This window comes from Dendrobium catenatum, unplaced genomic scaffold (assembly GCF_001605985.2).
Source record: "Dendrobium catenatum unplaced genomic scaffold, ASM160598v2 fragScaff_scaffold_726, whole genome shotgun sequence".
Lineage (NCBI taxonomy): Eukaryota > Viridiplantae > Streptophyta > Magnoliopsida > Asparagales > Orchidaceae > Dendrobium > Dendrobium catenatum.
In genome coordinates, this window is record NW_021319188.1 from 777,629 (window position 1) to 799,459 (window position 21,831).

The 21,831-nt window shown below is 34.5% G+C and overlaps 2 protein-coding genes across 2 annotated transcripts; one reads left to right on the forward strand and one right to left on the reverse strand.

The window, feature by feature from the left end:
* Window positions 1–389: 389 nt before the first annotated feature.
* Window positions 390–7,876, forward strand: LOC110098049 (UNC93-like protein 3). The gene is made up of 10 exons (XM_020824756.2): window positions 390–688; window positions 784–947; window positions 1,762–1,825; window positions 1,918–2,031; window positions 2,247–2,291; window positions 3,675–3,910; window positions 4,016–4,106; window positions 5,132–5,244; window positions 5,375–5,498; window positions 7,633–7,876. Exons 1-10 carry the CDS (start codon window positions 509–511, stop codon window positions 7,816–7,818), a joined length of 1,317 nt encoding a protein of 438 aa, XP_020680415.1. The 5' UTR covers window positions 390–508; the 3' UTR covers window positions 7,819–7,876.
* Window positions 7,877–12,439: 4,563 nt separating this feature from the next.
* On the reverse strand, window positions 12,440–20,413 carry LOC110098037. Its single transcript, XM_020824738.2, has 3 exons — window positions 20,297–20,413; window positions 20,030–20,155; window positions 12,440–14,444 (listed from the first exon to the last, which is right to left on the reverse strand). Exons 1-3 carry the CDS (start codon window positions 20,345–20,347, stop codon window positions 12,702–12,704), a joined length of 1,920 nt encoding a protein of 639 aa, XP_020680397.1. The 5' UTR covers window positions 20,348–20,413; the 3' UTR covers window positions 12,440–12,701.
* Between the last annotated feature and the right edge of the window lie 1,418 nt (window positions 20,414–21,831).

Genomic DNA, 21,831 nt, shown 5'->3' on the forward strand with positions numbered 1-21,831 from the left:
ACCCGACCCGATTTTTCAAACAGGTCAATTTTGAGAACATGAACCTAACCCATCTGCCATTTGGGTTTATCCTAACCCAGAATTTTCGGGTCTGATTTGGGTCTGATTTTCGTGTCATATCAAATATTGACACCCCTTGAATAAACCCTAGTCCTTGTCATTGGTCTGTCGTCGTCATTGCTTTCGATTTAACCCTTCTACCTTCCATCGTCGAGGGAGGCGAATCGGGACTGTGCGGGAAAATCAGGTCAGTCCGGGTCAATTTCGGGTTAGCATGTTGACCAAGACCCAATTTTACAAATAAATTAATTTTGAGAACTTGAACTCAACCCGTTTACCAAATGGATTGACCCTAATCTAAATTTTTATGTAAGGTTTGAGTCTAATTTTGGAGTCGTGTCAACACTCCTGCTTTTCTGTCTGCCATCTGTATCTGAATTCGAATTGATGATTTCGTGTAAGCATCTTTGTTGATCGTTTGCTTCTGGAGTTGAAGGTTGCTTCTGCCATGGATCCTGAAGACAACGGAGAAGAGGTGGCGCCTCTTGTTGTTGTGGTTGATGACTCTTCCTCTGAAATCAGGCGACCAAAGAACCATGCCAGGGACGCCCATATCCTGAGCTTTGCCTTCCTGTTCATCTTCTCCGCTTATGGGGCAGCTCAGAATCTTCAGAGTACTGTCAATACGGTGATTCTTACTACTTTCCCTTTGGCGAATTCTTCTTATGAGATTTATGCTTTTTTTGTTGGTTATCTTATGATTTGTTGGTGGTCTTTCTTTAGGAGCAAGGTTTGGGAACAACGTCCATGGGGATACTTTATCTATCTTTCACTTTTTTCTCTGTTTTTGCTTCCGTGGTGGTTCGGTGGTTGGGGTCAAAGAAAGCTCTTGTTCTGGGCACTACGGGATACTTGCTCTTCATAGCTTCCAATCTTAAACCTTTATGGTATGGCATCGAACTTTCTTCAGTGTTCATTTGGTTGATTGTTGATCGTTTTGAAAATTTATGATTTTATTTTCACTTATTTTGTGTGTGAAATTGAAATCGTCACATTTGAGGGTATTTTAAGGAGTTTGTGGTTCTTATTGGAGCTAATGCCGATTTTTAAATAAACCCAATCAAAGAAGAAACTAGCAAATTTTATCATTTTTCAAATCATGTTTTCTACCTTTAAACCTGTGTGACCTTATAACCTCATAATTAGAGGATTCTTATTGTGTGGCTTAAAAGATGAGTCTTGGTGTCACTTACTAGGTTTTCATCTTTGTTATGTATGATGTTGTTGTAATGGAATTTCTGGTGGAGTTTCTGAATGTTGAAATTTGGGACAGTTTGTCTACCCTTATCACCTAATATTATTACTCTGACTGACTTCAAAAACCTTTTATTTTTCTTGTTTACTATCACATGTATCTTAAGCTTCGTTTGGGAATTCTTAAAGCGACTTTCTTGTACAAAAATTTAATTTTTGTAAAAAAACCACTTAACCACTTTAAGAAGCAGTAAAAAAGCCGTCCCATGAAGCCATAATCTATCGTCAAGATGCCTCTCCATTCATCAAATTTTGTCTGCTCTATGCAATCATTTATAAGACATTCAAGCAGGACATATATATTCCAGATTATAGTTCTTCCTCATGTGGGTTTGCTTTTATAAGCTCTCTGAATTTGTAATTCATTGGCATTCCTCTTTCTCATTCAAATTTGGTGTTTTGTTATACTTTTAGTTCATTGGTTTTCATTGCGGTTTGTTTTCGTAGGTACACGATGGTACCTGCTTCATTTTATCTTGGTTTCACGGCATCTATAATCTGGGTTGGACAGGTAATTAAATGCTGATAATATGCTTCCATGTTACTAGTATACTTTATGGCTTACTCAACATACTCAAAGGTTTGATGTAGTGGATCTGATAGGGTACATACCTAACTTCGGCTGCACGCCGCCATGCAAAAGATTGTAAATTGCATGAGGGAACTGTTATTGGTAACTTCAATGGTGAATTTTGGGGGTTTTTCGCTAGCACGCAGGTATGCTATGCAATTGTCCTTTTTTTCTGAAACTTATAGATTTTTTTTTTTTTTTTTGATGTTAGAGTGTAGGCCTGAAGTAAAGATCAACCCCTTAGACTTCTTATTGTTTCATGATGCAGTTGGGGCACTTTTATTATGTTGTATTGAATTGAGCCATATTCTTTTTTGTTATGGGAAATAAGCCATTGATGAAGCTAACTTATATTTTGCAGGTTATTGGCAATTTAATTTCACTACTTCTTTTACAAGATGGAAATGTAAGTTGCCATACCTTGATCAATTTTGGAGGACTGTTGATTTATTATTTTAATTGTCTTCTTGTCTATTTCTATGTTTCTATTTGTGTAGCAGCTTGGAATATGCCTATTTATTGTCAATCTATATGTAATTGATGAAATCCTTTTTGAATAGCTTCCGTTGCTTCAATGGAAGTTCCATTCGCCAATCACAAAAGACTTAAATATTGTTATCTTAGTAAGGGTATTATTTTGTACACTTTTTCTGGCTACCTTCGACTCAGGAATGCATCTATGCCAATTTTACTATCAGTTGAGTTGTCCTAGGTTGAGTATTCACTTCTCCCTACTGTCCGTAGTTATTTCCATTGGGTGGAACATGCATTGACTTAATATCTTGATCTTTTGACGAATTATGAGTGCAAGTACAGAATGATTTTATAACATGTCAATCATAGAAGGCTTTGTCAATATTTTAGTTTTGCCAAGTTTGCAAAATTCCATAATCAATTGTATTGGGTTGGATCATATCAGCGCTATTTTGCAAATCCATTGCTTCCATCTTGCTTCCACCTTTCAGTTAAGGAATGCTTGTAGAACAAATTTTAGCTTCTATTGTCTCTCAGATTGAATGTTCTCTTCCCATTGTCTATAGTTACTGTTAGTTCAACTTGTCCCGTTGCTGCACTGCGAATTCTAATTTGGTGGCATCATTATTGCAATGCTTTCTGGATTCTTTAGCCCAAATAATCTATAACAGTGGAATTTGTCACCTCCAATCCTCACTTTTTTTGTGAGCGGCAAGGTTGCTATCGGATTTTTTTTGTAAAATTTCACCTCTTAAGCTTTTTGAAAAAAAAATACTCAACATGCTTGTAATTCTAGAATCATTTATTGTGGACAATAATGCACTAAGGACCTTATGGAAGCTATCTAGTTGCGAGAAGTTTAGATAGTTTTACCGAATATTCAAATGAGCAACCAGTGCATTGATATAATGATTTAGTTCTAAGGGAAGCTTTCTTGTAGATACAAGGAAGGTCAATGTAAGCATGAGTCTAATAATTAAGGCTTCGTTTGGGACGGTTTTTTTCCTGCTTCTAAAAACAGCTTTCTAGGATAAAAATAAAAAATTTTAACCAGAAAGCTGCTTTAAGAAGCAGTAAGAAAGCTGTCCCAAACAAAGCCTAATTTGGGTTGGTATTGCTTAATGGACCATAGATCACTTGCATGGGTTATTTCTAGGTTTATCTATATATCATCTTTAGCCTATGTTGATGTAGCTTTTTTAATCAAGGAATGGTTTATCAATTTCCATTTAACTTTAGCATACACTTATTGTATTTTCCTTCCTGCTTGGTATACTTTTTCGTGGATATTGTTAACTTGACTGCATGATTGTAGGAAGGAGGTAGCCCCACTGGAACAGGCTTACTTTTTACTATCTTTCTTGGCTGCATGATTTTTGGTGCAATATTGATGTGCTTCTTATCTAAAAGAGATGAAAAAGAGGATGCTCTTCTTTCACACACTTCTATCAGACATTTACTGAAGTCTGTCGTAGTTCCTTTACTGGAGACACGAATTCTACTAATCATTCCTCTTATGGTATATTCAGGGTTGCAACAAGCTTTTGTATGGTAAAGATTTCTTTTACTGTTATGCACTCAGTACATTACCGAGAATGATTCAATTGCTTGACTTGGTTTACTTTTTGGCATTAATTAAGTTATTTTGATTGGTAGGGCTGAATTTACAAAGAAAATAGTAAAGCCAGCTATTGGGATGTCAGGTGTTGGTGGTGCAATGGCAGTATATGGTGCAGCAGATGCAATTGTATGTGAAATTTCCAAGGACTCTTTGTATTAGTAGTCATGGCGCTTGAATCTTGATGCAATCTATTTTTTGTTGTGATCTTTACAAGGCTCTTTAGTAGTTGCCAGTTCACCATAATAGCAAGATTGGTTCTAGTTCACCAGTTCACCATAATAGGGCCGAATTTCATGTGATTTTTCTGTGTAATCAACTCGAGTAAGACATATTGTCAGGGGCCTTATACCATTTTAATTTACCTGTCAACATACAAGTTTTTCTGTTATGCGGCCGGCCCAGTAGGGGCCGGCTGAACCGGTCCAACGGTGATTGGTTTGAGTTTACAACCAGCGGCCCAAGGTTTGGGCGGAACCTTTGGGGGGGGGGCCGATGGCCCAAGGTTTGGGTAGAACCTAAGGGGGCAGAAGCCCTAATGGGGCCCACTTGCTTAATTAAATAGCATTTAGGAGGGAAAATTTGAACTAGGGGTTATTTAGGGATTTTGTAAGCCTCCTTTGGCCTTTAATAGTCTCTTGGAGATTAGGGTTAGGGTTATCTTGAGATTTGCTGACATTTTGAGATCTAGGGTTTGTTTGGGCTCTAAGCTTTGCTAGAGATTTTGGAGAGTTTCTTCCTCTCGAATTAAAGAAAATTGTATCTTGCTTTGTTTTTCTTGTTTGTTGATTGAATCAAAGTATTTTCCTTGTGTTTCTTCTCCAATCTACTAAATTTCTTGCATTGTTCTTGCTGATTTCTCCTTGAAATCAGCCTTTTTACTCGCTGTTTTTGCCAATTCTTGCTAGGTTTGCTTGCGAACTCAAGTATTACCCTTGGGGTTACTTGCGAACTCAAGTACTTCCTATCATTTTCCTTGGTAGTTTGATTTCAAATAGTCATGATTAGTTTTTGGGGTCCTTTCTTTTGCTGATCTTACATTTCTTTAGCTGCATATCATAGTTTTTCTATGTCTTTTCTTTGTTTTTTTGGCAACATTAGCTTACCCATGTTATCTGACTATTTTAAATCTCTCATGCTCTTTACTAGTGCAGAGTTCTCTGTTGGCTGGTCGGTATACATCTGGTCTATCCTCTGTGACAATAATTGTCTCTGTTGGATCATTTCTTCAAATTTCTGTCCTGCTATGGCTGCTTTTTGGGTACAGGTGAGTTTCTGGATGCAGAATTATGATATTCTGCACATTTACAATCGGTGTTTCTGTTTCCCATACTGTTGGCTTAAACTAGGCTTTGAAAGTTCTGACATGCTTTGCTTTTGGATTTGCTTGTGAGCAGCTTAAGCCCCGGAGTGCTTGGCTCGGTATTGCCGCTTCTCATTGGTGCCATATGGGGAGTTGGGGATGGAGTGTTTAATACACAGCTGAATGCCTTATTTGGAATGCTTTTTAAGCATGATACGGTAATCATTTCTACTTGTTTTAGGTTTCGTTTGGAACAGCTTTCTTACTGCTTCTTAAAACAGCTTTTTAATATAAAAATTAAAATATTTGTACTAGAAAGCTACTTTAAGAAGCAATAAAAAGCTGTCCCAAACGAAGACTTAGAAGTCAATATGGGAACTTTTTTTTTCAGCATGAAAATTCTTTCTTAAATGTCGTATGTAAAGATGTCATCTTGGAATCACGTAGGATACTTTCTTCTTGTTATTATCTATAGTTCAGTTTAACTTAGCTTCGGGAGAGAATTACAAATCAAGCTTGAGATGCCCATGACCAGGTAAAACCTATTTAGAAGGGAAAAAAAGGGATTGCAGAGGAAAATTTTAGAGATTGTGATTCCTCTAATTATTTGTTGCCAAAATTAGGAGATTTAATTTGATTTGATTGGGGAGATCTAATTGGAATTAATTAGATTTCCTTATTTTGTTTTGTCTCAATTCTATAAATTGAGTGTCGAGGGTTGTTGTATGCAATAGAGAGAGCTCGTTGTAATTTCTACTTCTCCAATTTAGTAAAATAATCATCCCCTCCCTGTAGACGTAGGCATCTTCGCCGAACCACGTAAATCGCCGTGTTCTTTGTGATTGTGTTGTGTGATTGACTTTATTTCTATTGTGATTGTTTGCACAACATGAACCTCATTTTTTTTCTGCTAGTTCTTCTTCAGTTTCTTCTTCCTCTTCTTACGTCAAATCATTGGTTAATTTGTGTGACCAACAAAACACTTTTGAATTAAATTCTTTTATTCTAATTCCAATAGATTTCTTTTTCATGGTTTTGTGACCTTTTTTATATATTGTAATTACATTAAGTACAAGTTTCAAAAAAATTTGCTTTGCTTTCTTAATTTTTTTATCTGTTGGTCGGAAAGAACACTTTTTCTCCAAAAGAAAACTATGTTTATACTCAGATATAATTCATCAATTGAGATTAAGGAATTTTCTCTATGATTCATAAATTATTGATGGTAAAATTCTAAGGAAGTTCATTAAGTGTATCATAAATCTTATTTATTAAAAAAAATATTAAAGCTACTGTGGTTGTATTCATGCTTGCATGTGAATGATTTTTTCTAATTCTGCGATGTGGCCCATCATCATTGGATTTTTTCTTTCAATTCTCGTCATTAGAAGATATAGTTCTATTTTCAATTAAATCACTGCTAGGAGGTCAGTCATTTTTGTTTAGAATTTGGATTCAACTTTGCAATTCATTATTCTAATATAACTTTTATTCATTGATACAAATCCAAAATTTAGAAAGAACATCATATAATTGTTCTTTTACGTACAAAACTTTTTGTTTTGTACTTCCGAAAAGGTCAAATAAAATAGAAATATATATATGTTTCCCATTACTAGTACAACAACAACATTAAGTCTTTTATCCCACCATGTGTGGTCGGCTGCATGAATCATTTTTCTCCATTGTGGTCTATTAAGAATTAAATTCTCATTTAAATCTAATAAAGAAATGTCATTTCTAATATTTTATAACCAAGTCTTTTTAGGTCTACCTCTACCTTTCTTAACATAAGTCAAATCCGATACATCTACTTTCTTAACCAGGTCATCGGAAGGCCGCCATTTTATATAACCAAACCATCTAAGACAACTCTTTCTAATCTTAACTATCATAGGATCTACTCCAACCTTTTCATGTATATGCTAATTTCGTATCCTATCTGTAAGAGTAAAGCCACTCATCCACTTGAGCATCCTCACCTCCGCAACACTTAACATTATACTTCTCTTTTAATGGCTAACATTCTGCACCATAAAACATTGCAGGTCTCACCGCCATCTTATAGAATTTTCCCTTAAGTTTGAGGGGGACTTTTCTATCACATAACAAGCCCGCTGCCTTCCATTTCATGTATAATTAAGTTATTGAGGATGAATACCCTTTCATCTTGCTCTGGATCTATATATGGTAGTGGTAAAATATCTTGACTGGGTTGGTTTATCTTGCCAAATCAACTAAATTAGTTAAGAGTATATATAGTTTATATATAAATTAAAACCATCTTAATATGAAGTTTGAAGGTCTTTTCAAGGACTGATATATTGCAGTTATGTTCCTCTTACCGAACAGGAAGCAATCTTCGCCCAGTTTAAAGTATGGCAAAGTGCAGCAATAGCAGTTGTGTTCTTCTTGAGCCCTGCCATTGGCTTGGAGGCTATGGTGATTGTGATGATTGTAGCTCTCTTCATAGCAATATCTGCCTTTCTTTTTCTTACTCTTCACATTGAGAAATCCTCTACTGAACTTCATGAGTAGTCCTGTATACCAATTGCTCATTAGAAAAATGTTTATCTATGCTATCTTTTGTTCAACAGAGTCTGGTTTTCAATTGGTATGTTTGTATTATGTGAGAATGAATTGTCATTAACACACTTGGATTAGTAAATCTACTTAGGCTTTATTTGATACGGATTTCTTACTGTTTTTTAAAACAATTTTTTCGTACAAAAATTATAAGAAATAGCAAGAAAGCTGTCTCAAACAAAATCTTAATCTTCTAGTTCTTAAGCTGTTCTAACATTTTTATAAACGTACTTGTTTCACATTCTGTCTCTAAGAGTGAAGCCACTTATCCACCTGAGCATCATCATCTCTTCAAAAAAATTTAATTCAATCATGACTAAATTTTATTCAAGAGTCTACACTTTACATATTTTTAATAATGATAAAGATTTATGTACCCAAATCTCAATATAAAATGGAATGATTACAAAAGAAAATATTTATAGGAATTTTTATAAAGATTGTTTAATCTAAGAAAAATTAGGTATAAGAAAAAAAAAGGTACTCTTTACTAAAATTTTAAAAAAAATTGCTATATATGAAATATGTGAATAATTAATCAGTTTGTGTATTAATCTAAATTTCTTTTTTCTTATTTTGAAATGCATATGGGCTAAATTTTGATTAAAATATCTCTTTCTTTTTTTTTTTTTAATTTCTTTACCCATCTTCCTCAAGATTGGCATCAATCTTAACATTGGTTTTTTTTTTTTTTTAACAAAATAAAATCTATGTTTGGTGGAAAAAATATTTCATGTAACTTTTTCTAATATTTCATTAGAATATACTAAAGAAACTCACCAAGTACTTAGGAATTCTTCAAAGGTATAAGATTAGAGAACTTATTTAAGGAACTCACCTAAGAGATTTAGGTTTCATTTGGAATATCTTTCTTATTATTTTTTACATTAATTTTTTAGTATAATTTTTTTTTTAAATAGTGAAAATATAGCGGCTAAAAATTATCTCAAATAAAGTCTTAGGTTTCGTTTGGGATGACTTTCTTATTATTTTTAGTAAGAAAATCGTCCTAAACGAATCATTAATGTATTGGAAATATCAAAAAACTTTAGGTCTCGAAATTATTGTTCATTTATTCATTTGAAAGCTAACTAATCTTAAAATTTTGAAATCATGCTTGATAAATTAGATCAAAGTAAATGCTAGAAAATATGTCTAGATCTATAAGCCTTTGGTCTTTAAGATTCTAAAGAAGACAAATTTTGATTAAAATAATAATAATAAATTTACTATAAGCAAATAACATGAAAAAACCATGTAGTTACATATGGTTTTCGATCAAGAAAAAATAAATAAATAAATTGAGTTCACATAAGGGGTATTCTTCAAGTTATATGTAGATCTCACTAGTTAGATTTTTATGCTACCAACATAGGTTTACAAGTAATATACATAATATTAACATAAATATAAGATTAATCTATCATAAGAAAGGATTGATTAATCTTAAACTTGTTTGATTGTCTCACATGATTTTAGAGACAAGTCCACCAAAAAAAAAAATCCCTTCTACTATCTAAAAGTTCTAACCATATTTGCTCATTTCATATTCACTTTAGTACCAAATATAATGGTAGTGAACGGGTCTTTTGGCGAGATTTAAAGCTATAAAGTTTATGAATCTTTATTTTAATATTTAAAGAAGTGTCGTGGGAGTTTATGATGGAATGATGTGGGGCTTTGAGGGGCATACTAGTATGAATGACAAGGCTAATCATATTTGTGCTAATTTGGGCTAAATTGGAAGATTATTTTGTGAGATAAATGATTGGAAATGATGGTGGTTGGTTAACTTAGAATTTTAACTTATGATATAGAGTTGATGATATAGTTTTGTGGAGTTTAAGTAGGGAACAAGACTAGGTTTTAATATTGTGTGGTTTGGCCGAGAGCTATATAGAATCATTTTGAATGTAACATTTTATTTTTTTGGTTTATTAGTCTTAAAAGTTGCTTATGAAGTGGAGAAAGAGGTGTGAAAGGTTTATAGTTGGTGTTAGGGAGGAATAATGTATAACTTTAAGGAAATGGTGATAAATATCCATTCTTAAAAAAAAAAAGGCATAATTGAAACCATCAAATATCAAGCAAATAAAGAACATTTCTCCACCAAAATATTTCATTTCAAAGTTGAACATTGCAATGCATATCACCCTATATTTATGAGCATTACAAGGCTTATGGGCAACCAAATTTGGAGAAAAAATGGGAGGAGAAAGGGTGGGAAAATGGTGAGTTAATGGCTATTAATAATGAAGAATACCAGCCACCTTTTTTTAATACTTGATCTATATTAAATGATTAAATCATGCCTTGGATTAACATATAAGTCCCTAGCTATGTGAATTTTAAATATATAAATTATATTTTATGTTTTTTTTTTTTACTATTTTAGTTGTATTTTGCTTATGTTGTTTTTACAACTTTTACAAATCAACATATCATAATTATATATTTATACAAGAAAAAAGGTTAACAATTAAGAGATTCACTAATAGACAACTTCTTATAAATACATTAAGACATATAATAAAAGTTTAAATTGGTAATTAATGTAATTAATAAAATTGAAACTTATGCTTTATTTGGGATAACTTCATCACTGCTTTCTAAAGTAGCTTTTAAGTACAAAAATTTCTTTTTTTTTTTGGGACATTTAGGCCATTTAAGGCAAACTCACACACACAATGCATACACAAAGACTGGAACCTTGGACCTCTTAGTTGGAAGCCTAAGCTCTCAACCAATAGGCCAAGGAGAGTTGTGTAGTACAAAAATTTCAAGTTCAATAAATTTTGTACTAAAAAATCGTTTTAAAAAAGCAGCAAATTTTACTGCTTCTAGAGCAGCTTTTTAATACAAAAAATTTTCAATTGAAGAGGGAAAGATAGGATTTAACTTGCAGTTTGATTTAACAGTTCTCTAAATCTGCTCAATTGAGCATAAGGATTCTCTCATCTCCCTCAGTCGCTGTCGACTTCGTCTCACGCTTTAAGTTCGCCGCACCTTCCAACGAGCAAGGAAGAAGAAGCCTCCTTCCCGCTCGCTGCTCCCTCTCATTCGATCGGCCTAGTACGCGAGATCTCTCGTACGAGGCCACACGAGCCTTCATGCTCGGCCGATCCCACACGTCTTCGACCCGATCCCGTACGCAGCCTACAGCCGCACATCCGACCGATCCCTCCCCCGTCTTCGACTCCAGTTCGCACGCAGACCCGTCCTTCAACCCCTCTATCGCCTCCGTTCGGCCCGATCAAGCAAGATTAGCTCAATTCATGGAAACTCCATATAATATAAGGATAAAAATAGCGAACTGTTCAGAATTATTGTGAACTCACAAAGCTTTTGACAAACTCACCCAAGGTTACTCGATATAAGGCTTTAACAATCCTACATAGGGCTCTGCAAATGACCTGAGAGTTTGACGAGCTATGAATAGCTCGGCTCAATAAGAGTTTATTCATGTTCATTTGATAGGGTAAACGAACGAGCTTGAACAACTTAGTGCTCGGTTTGTTTATGTTCATGAACAGTATCGTTTAACACTCATGAACTATCTCTTTAAAAAGCTCGATTAGAGACTAAGAAGCTCGATAAAAATTATATTAGAGTTTTACAAAATACATATTGTTAAATTTAATAATTTATTTTTACTAATCTCATCTAAAATTATTTAATAATTTATTTTTACTTCCAGCATCCACGTAAAATATATCAAATATCCCGCTCTCTGAACAAATATAAGAAGAATCATAAATCATTTGTTCCTGAACGACCTCATTTGGTAACTCGAAAGCACTAATTAGACACGTTCATGACTGAGCTCATTTGATAGCTCAAGAATACTCATTAGATATTTTCATGAACGAGTTTGTTTGATAGCTTATTAGAAATGTTCACGAACATGCTCAATGTAAATGTTTGTTAGAAGGCTCATTTGTTAAGTTAATATACAATAGAAGTAGAGCTCATTTATAGCTAGATAAGGCTCGTTTGTTTAAAGCTTGATAAGCACAAAATGAATCAAAACATGAATCAAATATGAACACCCATTTATTTAAACAAACAAAGCTTGAACACAGATAAAAAAGCTCAAATCAAACTCAAACCGTACTTAAATAAGCTGATAATAAACAAACTCAAATATGAACATGCGCATGCTCAATTCGGCTCAGTTCATTTGCAGCCCTAGTCCTACAATCCCAAGCTTAAAAATTTCTTACCCACATTCATTCAATAAAGCCGGCGGCTTTTTCTAGTTAAGTTGGTGACTCCATCTAACAAGTCAACAAATTCATCTAGAATATATTTTTGTTGGACAAACAAAAGAACGACAAAGAATTCTTAATGATCCATGCATTCTAGAAAGTTCTTTAATAGTTTCCATCCAAACATTCTAGAAAGTTCTCTAAAAGTTTCCCAATGATCAAGCATTCATTCCAAGATCATTTCTATCTAATTCAAAACTTAGCTTGCCTACCAAAAGCAAGAAGAAAGTCTCCCAAACGAAGCCTAAGACTACGAATATGATAGTTAAAGTTGAAGGCCCAAAAAAACATGAAACATCAATCCATTGGCCAAAAATTCACTTTCATTAAAAAAAATAAGAGAATCATTTACATACTACCAATTGTATATACACATGAAGTTTCAGTGAACCTTTTTGACAAAGCAACAATTTCTACGTTCTGTTCTAAAAGAAATTTATGCTCCAAGGATTGATCTTCAAGGATCCTTTCTTCTACCATTAACAGAAGCAAAAAAAAAAAAAATCCTTCTTTTTGTTGGGCCTAATCTTATACAGGTTAAAGAAGACATTAGCAGAAAAATCATAACTAGTTCAGAAAGCTGTTCAAATCAATACCTCTTTCTTGTGCAGCTTCAATGATTTCGCTAGTTTCACCAGCAGAAGAATATAGATTTGCATAAGATTGCCAAAGTTTGACAGAGAAAGGATAGACTGAAATGGCTTGTTTATGGAACCTGAGGTTGATTTCTAAGCTTTCTGAAGTTTTCAAAACTTCTGCAGCTTCTAACCATACATGCTCTGGTGCAGCAGGAGCAGACTGGAAGATGGAATTAATCAATAGAGTGCCTGCCCAGAACTTCACTGAATTGAAGCTTCGGCTACAAATTCGATATACTGATAAAGCTAACTCATAGTTTGTTGGCGTTATTTCCATCAGAAATTCTACAAAACTAAATGCTTCTTTAATGTCATTGAAGTTTTCTGGTAGAAGAGATGGGCCATAACATACTTTTAGAACAGAATTGATTAGAGTAGATGTCATGGAAACAGGGCCCAAAATGTTATTAACCATCTGCTGGATTCTAGGGTTCTTGATGGTTCTAATGAACCTTCTTGACAGTGGCTCTAAGTGAAGGCTCGACCGGAAATCGACCAAATATCGATTTATAAGGGAAGATAAGGTTCTTAATGGAAAATGCTTCTGTGATTCAATATTAGTTGATGCCATGAATAAAGCATGCTCCATTACAAAGTGATTGTAATCCTCAGGAGCAGCAAGCTCCAATGATTTATCAATAGCACAGCAAGCATCTACAGCACTCTTCTGCAGCATACAATAAAGAAACAGATTAAGAAAGCCAAAAGCATCATCTTTTGTCTTCAATTGAACCGCGCCGGTAGAATTTATATGCGAGGATGAGTCAAAAGAAATTTCAGTTTCCAGTGCGCAGAAGCTACTAAAATCCCTGAATTTTGGAAAATCCTGGTACCACCGAGCCATAGCTTTTTCAGCTAAGTCAATTCTATCATTTGTTAAAGCATACTCAACATATTGATTCCATAGGCATTGGATACCAGGCGTTTCTTTTGGCCAGTGGTAAAGAGCCTCTTCAAATGCTACGAATTCTGAATCAGTCACACAATTTCGTCGAGAACGAACGGCCATCAGAACAAGCTCGATACAAGACGGATACAATTTTAAGTACTTATCCAACAATTCTGTATAACCAGGAAAGCCGAGAAGAGCTGCTACGCATTTGACATGGCTCACAGCAAGAAAATGCATGGATTGAGAAGAAGCTTCATCGATTTCATTAGGATTGTCATCCAAGTATGAAGCCATCTCAGCCGCCGCTAATTTCATAACTTCTAGAGCAAGGGCTTTCCTATCAGATGTCAGTTGAGCAGATGGCCAGTCCAATCCAAACGGCAGACTTTTTGCAAACTCAAACTGTTGCACGGTGGCATGCGGAAGCTTCTCATAAACTATGAAGTATATACAAGAAATCCAGAATAAGCATCGGTCCGGCACAGTCAAGCAAGTGCAGATGTCTCTAAGTGGATTGCCACTGCACTCTTCAAACTCATTAGAAGGCAGAAGTCCACATATTCTAATAATAACCTTATCAACATTCCCAGACATACATAAGAAATCAATCATCTGCAAAAAGATATCCAAGATGTAAGGACTTAAATCCTTCCCATCTCGACCTCCTATGTGGCATAATACATTAAGTACTCCATCATATGCATTCAAACGATCCTCACACAGCATTCGACTGTTAATATAAAGAAGCCACAGCTCATAAGAATCTTTGTTGTACCGCACCTAAAAGCGAACAAAGAATCATAACAATACAAATCAAATGCAATAATACCAACAGCTTACAGAAAAGCAGAATGAATTGATACCAGAGTTGAGAAAACAAAAAAGGGAATGCATGAATCAATAGATCCATCAGAAAATGAAATTTATCAGTCCAAAGTGAAGTTCAAATGATTTACTAATGTAAGTTGCTTAATGGATCATGAAATGAGAAACATGAAATACTGAGAAGTCCTGATCAAGAACCATAAAGGCACTTCGAAAACCGAACAGGGAATGGACACTTTCCACCATAAGGAGTAGCATTCGCAGAAAGGAAAACTACCATTCTTAGAGAAAAATACTAATTTTCTTTCTGCTGCTTCCATATAATACTTACGCAATTTCAGTAAAAAACGCCTCAATGCTTACGCCTCGAGTTTTTGTTATGAGGCTTGCGCCTCAACTTGGTTGAGGCAAGCCTTGAGGCCCGCCTCGCCTCACGCTATATATATTAAAACTTACATAAATCTTGAAGTAAATGCCCAACATTGGACTCTATAGGAGAGGAGGAAGGGGAGAGAACAGTTTATCATAATGATGATTCAAATAAAGAACCCCTTAGTGATGACAGTGTTGATGACTTGTGAGTTCTTATGTGACATGTCATTGCTATTTGTTTTTGGAAATTGGAATTATATGTTAATGAAAAGAATAATGGGATGTGGGAAAGATAGAATTTTGAGTTGAACTATATTTCATGTTGTCTTATTATTGGGATATTTTGATTTCAATTCATATCTTATGCTTTTTTATGTTTTATATTATTCACTCATTAGTATATAAAAAATTTATCATTTTATGTTTACGCAATCTTTTGATTTTGAGGCTTACGCCTCAAAACGCCTTGAGACTTACGCCTCGCCTCACGAATGAAAAACGCCTCAATACCCGAATACGCAATTTTAAACATTGCTATAAACACAACATAAATGTTGAAATAAAATACTCAACTAAGTCTCTCTCATTCATGCCATGAAATTAGAGCCCGAACATTTTTCTCTATCACAACCTTCATCACTGCATTCCCACAATCCACCAACCTACATCGTTGCACCATCTTTATTTTCTCATATTTTTCTATAGATGCAGCCTTCATCAATACTTAGCCATAAATTATTGCAGCCTTCATCGTTGCATTATTTCCCATTGAAGCAACCTTCATATCTATATTGCCGCATTTCTTTCCATCTTTATTTTTTTGGTAGAACCATAATTTTTCTCTATATGTAACAATAATAATAATAAGACCCACATACTCTTGGTATCGGGTCTTCTGGAATTGAGGGATGCAATAGAAATCTAACAAAAGAGCTTCAAAATATTCATTTAACTAAGCTTTGTAATCACACAATCAAGTATTAAGTTGTTCTCTTCATGTAAGGCGAGGCATGAGCTTTGAGCATTCTAAGGCATAAGTCTAGAATTAAATAATTAAATTAATAAAAAATATGAAATAATATGTAATATACTCACATCATCGATACCTTATTACTAGTTTGTATACTATTTATATCCCTAAATATACCTCTAGACTTTATATAATGTGAATAGGAATAATGCTATGAAGGAAAAAATAAAAGCCCTTCAAAAATATTAAACAAGAGAAATAGTGAAGCCACCAAAAAGATATAAACTAGTAGGACATAAGTAGGTTTTTACTATATGATACAAATATGATGGTTCACTAGAACGGCATAAAGCCACATTAATGTTCAAAGGCTACACTCAAATATATAGGATTAATTATCTTGAAACATTTTCCCTAACTGCTAAAACAAGCATAGTTAAGAAACATAAATTTCTCTTAGACTTGGTTAGAAAATATTAGAAATAATCTTTCTTTATTAGATTTAAATGAGAATTTGACTCTTAATAAGATACAATGGAGAAAAAAGACTCATGTAGCCGACCTCATGTAGTGGGATAAAGATTTGATGTTGTTATTGTTGTTGTTGTAGTAAAAGAAAATCACATGGTGATCATCAACAATGTATTTAACAAATGCACATAATCAAAGAGTTAGAGCAACCAAAAATAAGAAATCAAAATGCATGAATAACATTTCGGGACCATATAGGACTTTAGCTTTACTATAGCTAATCATTTGGTTAAAGAAGCAGAAGGTGTCTACAAAAAATAAATATTATAGACCGTTTGCTGGGAAGAAGCTAGTTTACACCCAGTTTGATAAGGTTTGTAGGGCCGATGTGCTTGCAGAAGATGGAGTCTCAATGAATCTCGATGTGGACCTCGGTTCGACAAAATATCTCCAAATTGGATAAAACCTTGGTTGACAAGTTACTAGGCAAACACATTCCCCATTCTATAGTGCATAATGCGCTCATACGGAGCTGTTCACAATCGGGTGATTTTTAGTTGATCATAGTTGCCTCGAACTATTTTATTTGCCTTTTCAAAGCTTCCCAATCGGGTGATTTTTAGTTTATCATAGTTGCCTCAAACTATTTTATTTACCTTTTCAAAGATTGGAAGAGAGAGACGCAATCCTTCGAGGTGGACCGTGGATAGTGGCAAGAAGCATCATTGGATTGGATCGATGGTTACATTCATTTTCATCAAATTCAATGCAAGGCTTGTTTTCCCCAATTTGGATCTAACTTTCACAACTACTACTTATGTACTGGGACTCATCGACATTACTCAAATGGTTGCGATGATTGGTGGAGTCATTATGGATGATGTTAAGTGTAAATTGTGTATTGTATTTAAATTTAGTGAAAATGTATTGTTTTAATGGTGTTTGTGAAGGAAATGTACAAAAAAAGCCAAAAACTATTAGTGTTGAACAGTGCCACATCGCTATCATCAGAAGCATCTTAGCATTCGATTTCACAGCACCCCGATGCCATATTCAAACATTGCAATGTCGAGTTCTCTGTTTTCAAGCACCGCAGTGTCACTAGGTCAGCGTCACAACGCGACACAACATCGTTTAACCCAAATTTAGCACAGCATATTCCTTGGGAAAATGAGTGCCGAAGTGCCAAGCTTTGCAACGCCTTAGCGCCAAAAATCATATTTCAATGCCACGACACTCAAAATTCGGGAGCGCCGCAACGAAGCAGTTGCCAACGCGAGGAGCCGTGCTAACTCAGTCAAAGGACGCACTATTTCAATTATTAATCGTGTCAGGTTAGCCAATGCCGCAGGAAAGCCAACATTACAACGTTGATGCACTAGTTCATTTTTACTGCCACAGTGCCACTTTGTCGAGCTCTGTCCTTGTACTTCCTATAAATAGTTTTTCAGTTTTGTTGTTTAGGGAGTTCTGTCACTTAAGTGAAATTCTATAATTTTAAGTTTTTCATTAGTGCCCCTTAGAGTAAAGTCTAAGGGAGGCTAGGGAAGTGTTAGATACTTTGCATTGTGGAGATCTTAGCATGTTTGTGTAAGCAACTCAGTGGTTGAAGGAGTGTGGAAAAGATCATCTGATGATAATTTTCTTATTATTTCTCTTTTACCTTTTCTTCTAATGAATGAAATGAATATGAGTTTGTTTGTTGTATCTTTCATGTCTGGCTAATTCTCTAGTTTTGAGTTGATGATGAAAAAAACATAGTAACTAGTGATGTAGACTTGTGCCTTGAATGATAAATTGATGCTTTCAATATTTCTCGTTCTTCATTTAATGCATACAATGATCATATGTAGTTAAAATCTAGTGTGATGTGTAGCCTCGGTGGAAGAATGCTAATATAATTATGATTATTAAAATAGAATGTTGGCATGCATAGACAAAAGATGTTTGAATATTCTAAGTTTTATGGAGATGGTAAAAATGTAGGAGCGTCATAAACCTTGAGAGAAATCTAGGGAAGCATATGCTCTAATCCACATCTAAAATCAAAAAATTTTATTAGGAAAACTATGTTATTTACATTTATTAGTCTAAAACTATGTTATTTACATTTATTAGTATCGAAATCTACTTGCAAGTTTTTTTTCCTTTTATTGACAAAAACTTCAAAATATCATTTTTATTTTCGGTAGGACAAGTTGTGCATTTGAAGTGAGCAGTAGTAATTAAATTGCATTTAAGCAGAACACTTCCTCGTGGATTCGACATTCTACCATATCACTTTATTACTTGACTTGATAAGTATACTTGCACACTTTTATTAATTTCATATAAAATAAAACTTAAAACATATTTTAAACTCAGCAAGTCACATACTAGCTCACCGTAAACCCCCATCAAATGAATAAGCAAACTAGTTCATGTGGTAGAAAATCTTATGCGAGAGCTTGAGTGCACACAGCTTGACGCAAAAATTGTTGTTGAGGATTTGGATAAAAGGAATAAAATGGGAAGTCATTTTTCAGAAAATAGAATCTGAGGGGCTCTCTCACATTTGTTTTCAATGTGGGCACCTTGGTCACAAGGTGGAGCAATGCCCGGCCAAAGCTCAGCATAAGCCAAACAGGATGCATCCACATGGTGCCTCGCACACTCAGTTGCAGCACGCAACAAGAAACCACAGCTCACAAAAGTCCTCTAGTGAGGAAGAACAGGATAGGGACTCCAAGCATATGCAACTTGCAGAGGTTAGCAGCTAAATTCAGCTTCAAGGATCACTCTAATTAGCAGCACACCTCCCCCACAAGGCCCGCCCCTAGCTCTATCCAACATGCAAATCACTAGCCATCCAAAGCTAGAAGCCCGTCCCACATTGCAAGCCCCTCAACTCAGCAAAACCCAAGCAGCATAGATATAGAGAGTACGGGCCATTTATTCTTGTCTCTAGGAGGAGGAAACAAAAATCAAAAGCCTAACAACATGGAAACCATTATAGAGGCAATGAGAGGTCTCCATACCATTTAGTACTCTTTTTGAGCTTTTAATAAATGCAATATGCAACTTTTAAAATAAATAAATAAATATTAGCACAAATCGCTTTATAAGTTATCCACAAACATTTACAAAAATATAGAATATCAAGCAGCAAAAGTTCATAGACACCAACCAAACAGTTAAATTTAAAAATTATATCTAAATATGTAATATAAATAAGTAATAATTTATATTAAATTATATGGTTATATATAAATTAAATTTAGATTAAAAATCAAATTTAAAAATTGAAAAATATTTAAATTTAAAATTATCATATTATTATGAGTGCAAATTATTAAAATTAAGATGCATGGGGTCTTTATACTCTTATGTGAGATTTAAAAAATAAATTTTTAAAGTAATTATGTAAGTTTTATATTTCATAATTTTTTATTTCGTTTATTTTTTTTTCATATATTTGGAATGATAACATCATTATTATATTAATTTTATTAAATTTTAAAAATATTATTATTTATTATGTCATCCGGCTCGACCCCGATTAGACCAGTCAAACCGGTCAAACTGTGAACCTCTCCTTCTTCCGGTTAGTTGTCCGGTCCGATTTTTACAACCTTGTCAATGACTACAATAAAAAGGCATTTTTCTTATTATTATTATTTTTAATCCAGATAGGCTATTGGCTCAACAGAACTATAACAAGTTAAAATAGAAGCCGCCAGAAGCTTACTGCATGTAAGAACATGTCATCCTTCCCTATAGCCTTCTCCTTTCTATAATAAATGTGGAGAAAGACAACCCATAAGACCACTGAAGAGGGATCTGATTCAATAGCATGTGACAACAGTGACAAAGCCTGCAAAATTTTGAACTGAAAATGATGAGAAGTTTAGCATCTTTTTAGGCTATATAAAATCAAACTTATTGCATGACAAAGCTGAAGGAAAGATAGTCATGTCAAGAAAATCAATGATATATGATCTGCTGGAAGTAAAACCTTCCTCCTGTCTGGCTCACACAAGTCTCCATCATATTGGTCAAGTGCCATCTCTAGCAATTGTTCACCGTCAGCTGAAACCTGTTTAATTTGTTCCTGTCATGCAACAGTTGCATCAGATCATAGATTTAGTCAGGTTTGAAAACTAATAGAACCATAATAAAGTCGATCACGATAGCAGAGATAACATCAAGCAAGAAAATCCAAGCAAGAAAAGACAATAGAAAAGCCAATACTAAGAGCAAAGTCGATGTCCTCAAAATATAGGAAAATTAACTTTTACAAGCCATGATTGAGGGAAAGCATATTCTAAAGAACCCATAAAGCATTTACAACTAAAGGAGAACGATGAGTTACAAGCACCGTAACAAATCCATCACATATTCATACATGTAGCTACTCATTCAATGCTGAAAGTCTTATTAACGCTTGTGATAAGCACATTCAACTAGAACATTAGAGTGCTCGGTCAAAAGGCTCAGGCAAGAGTGGCATGGTTTCTAAGGTTATATGATCTGCCCTGTTTGGAAGCTAGAATTAGGGGTGTCAATATTTGACCCGACCCGAAAACCCGATCCGAAAATTTCGGGTTCGGGATAGGTATTTTGACCCGTTTGTAAAACCGGGTTGGGTTCGGGTTGACCCGGAAACCCGAAATCAACCCGGTTTGACCCGTTTTTAATTAATTTAGGAGGGTTTTAATGGATTTTTATGAAATAAGTAAATGATATTTCAAAAAATTATAAACATTATTGCTAAAATTAAATTAATCTTGAATTATTTTAAATTAATTAAAGTAAATCTTACCTTAATTTGATTTAGATTTAAATAAATTGAATTAAATAAAAAAATTTAATAAAATATACCTGAATCGGGTCGTGTTCGGGTTGACCCGGACCCGAAGCGGGTCGGGTTCGGTTTTGGAAAACCGACCCGTTTGCAAAAACGGGTCGGGTTCGGGTCAATTTTGGGTTGGGCCCGAACCCGACCCGTGACCTGGTTTTGATAGCCCTAGCTAGAATGCACATTGATATGGTGTTAGGGTTTGGTAATACTCCGATTAGTGCAAAACTTCTGAAATTATTTTAATTGAAATTTTGAAATCTCATACAACCAACTTTCAACTATCGCCTAAAAAAATCAAACTCTACCTAACATAACAACACGCTTATTTATCCCAACATATCTTGTTCCTTAAATCATAAAAGATATGATTTGGCTGCATTTTCTATACATAGACCAAGCATTTTATACAACTTGCTAGCTTTAAATGCTCAAACCAAAAACAAACCTACCAATTATTTTGGTTGATTGGGGCATTGTCAAACAAAGAGATTGATTAAAACTAGAAGGTTGGTTAATATAACTAGTTGACTGATCCGTTTCGTCAACCTATGTAGACAAACCAGCTAAAGGCACACACTCACCTACCACTCCTTCCTCCATTACCTCCTCTTTGAAAACCTTAACTTGCTAACAAAGAAAGTTCATAGCTGGAATGCCTAATGATCTGCACTCACATCTTCTCCTAGCCA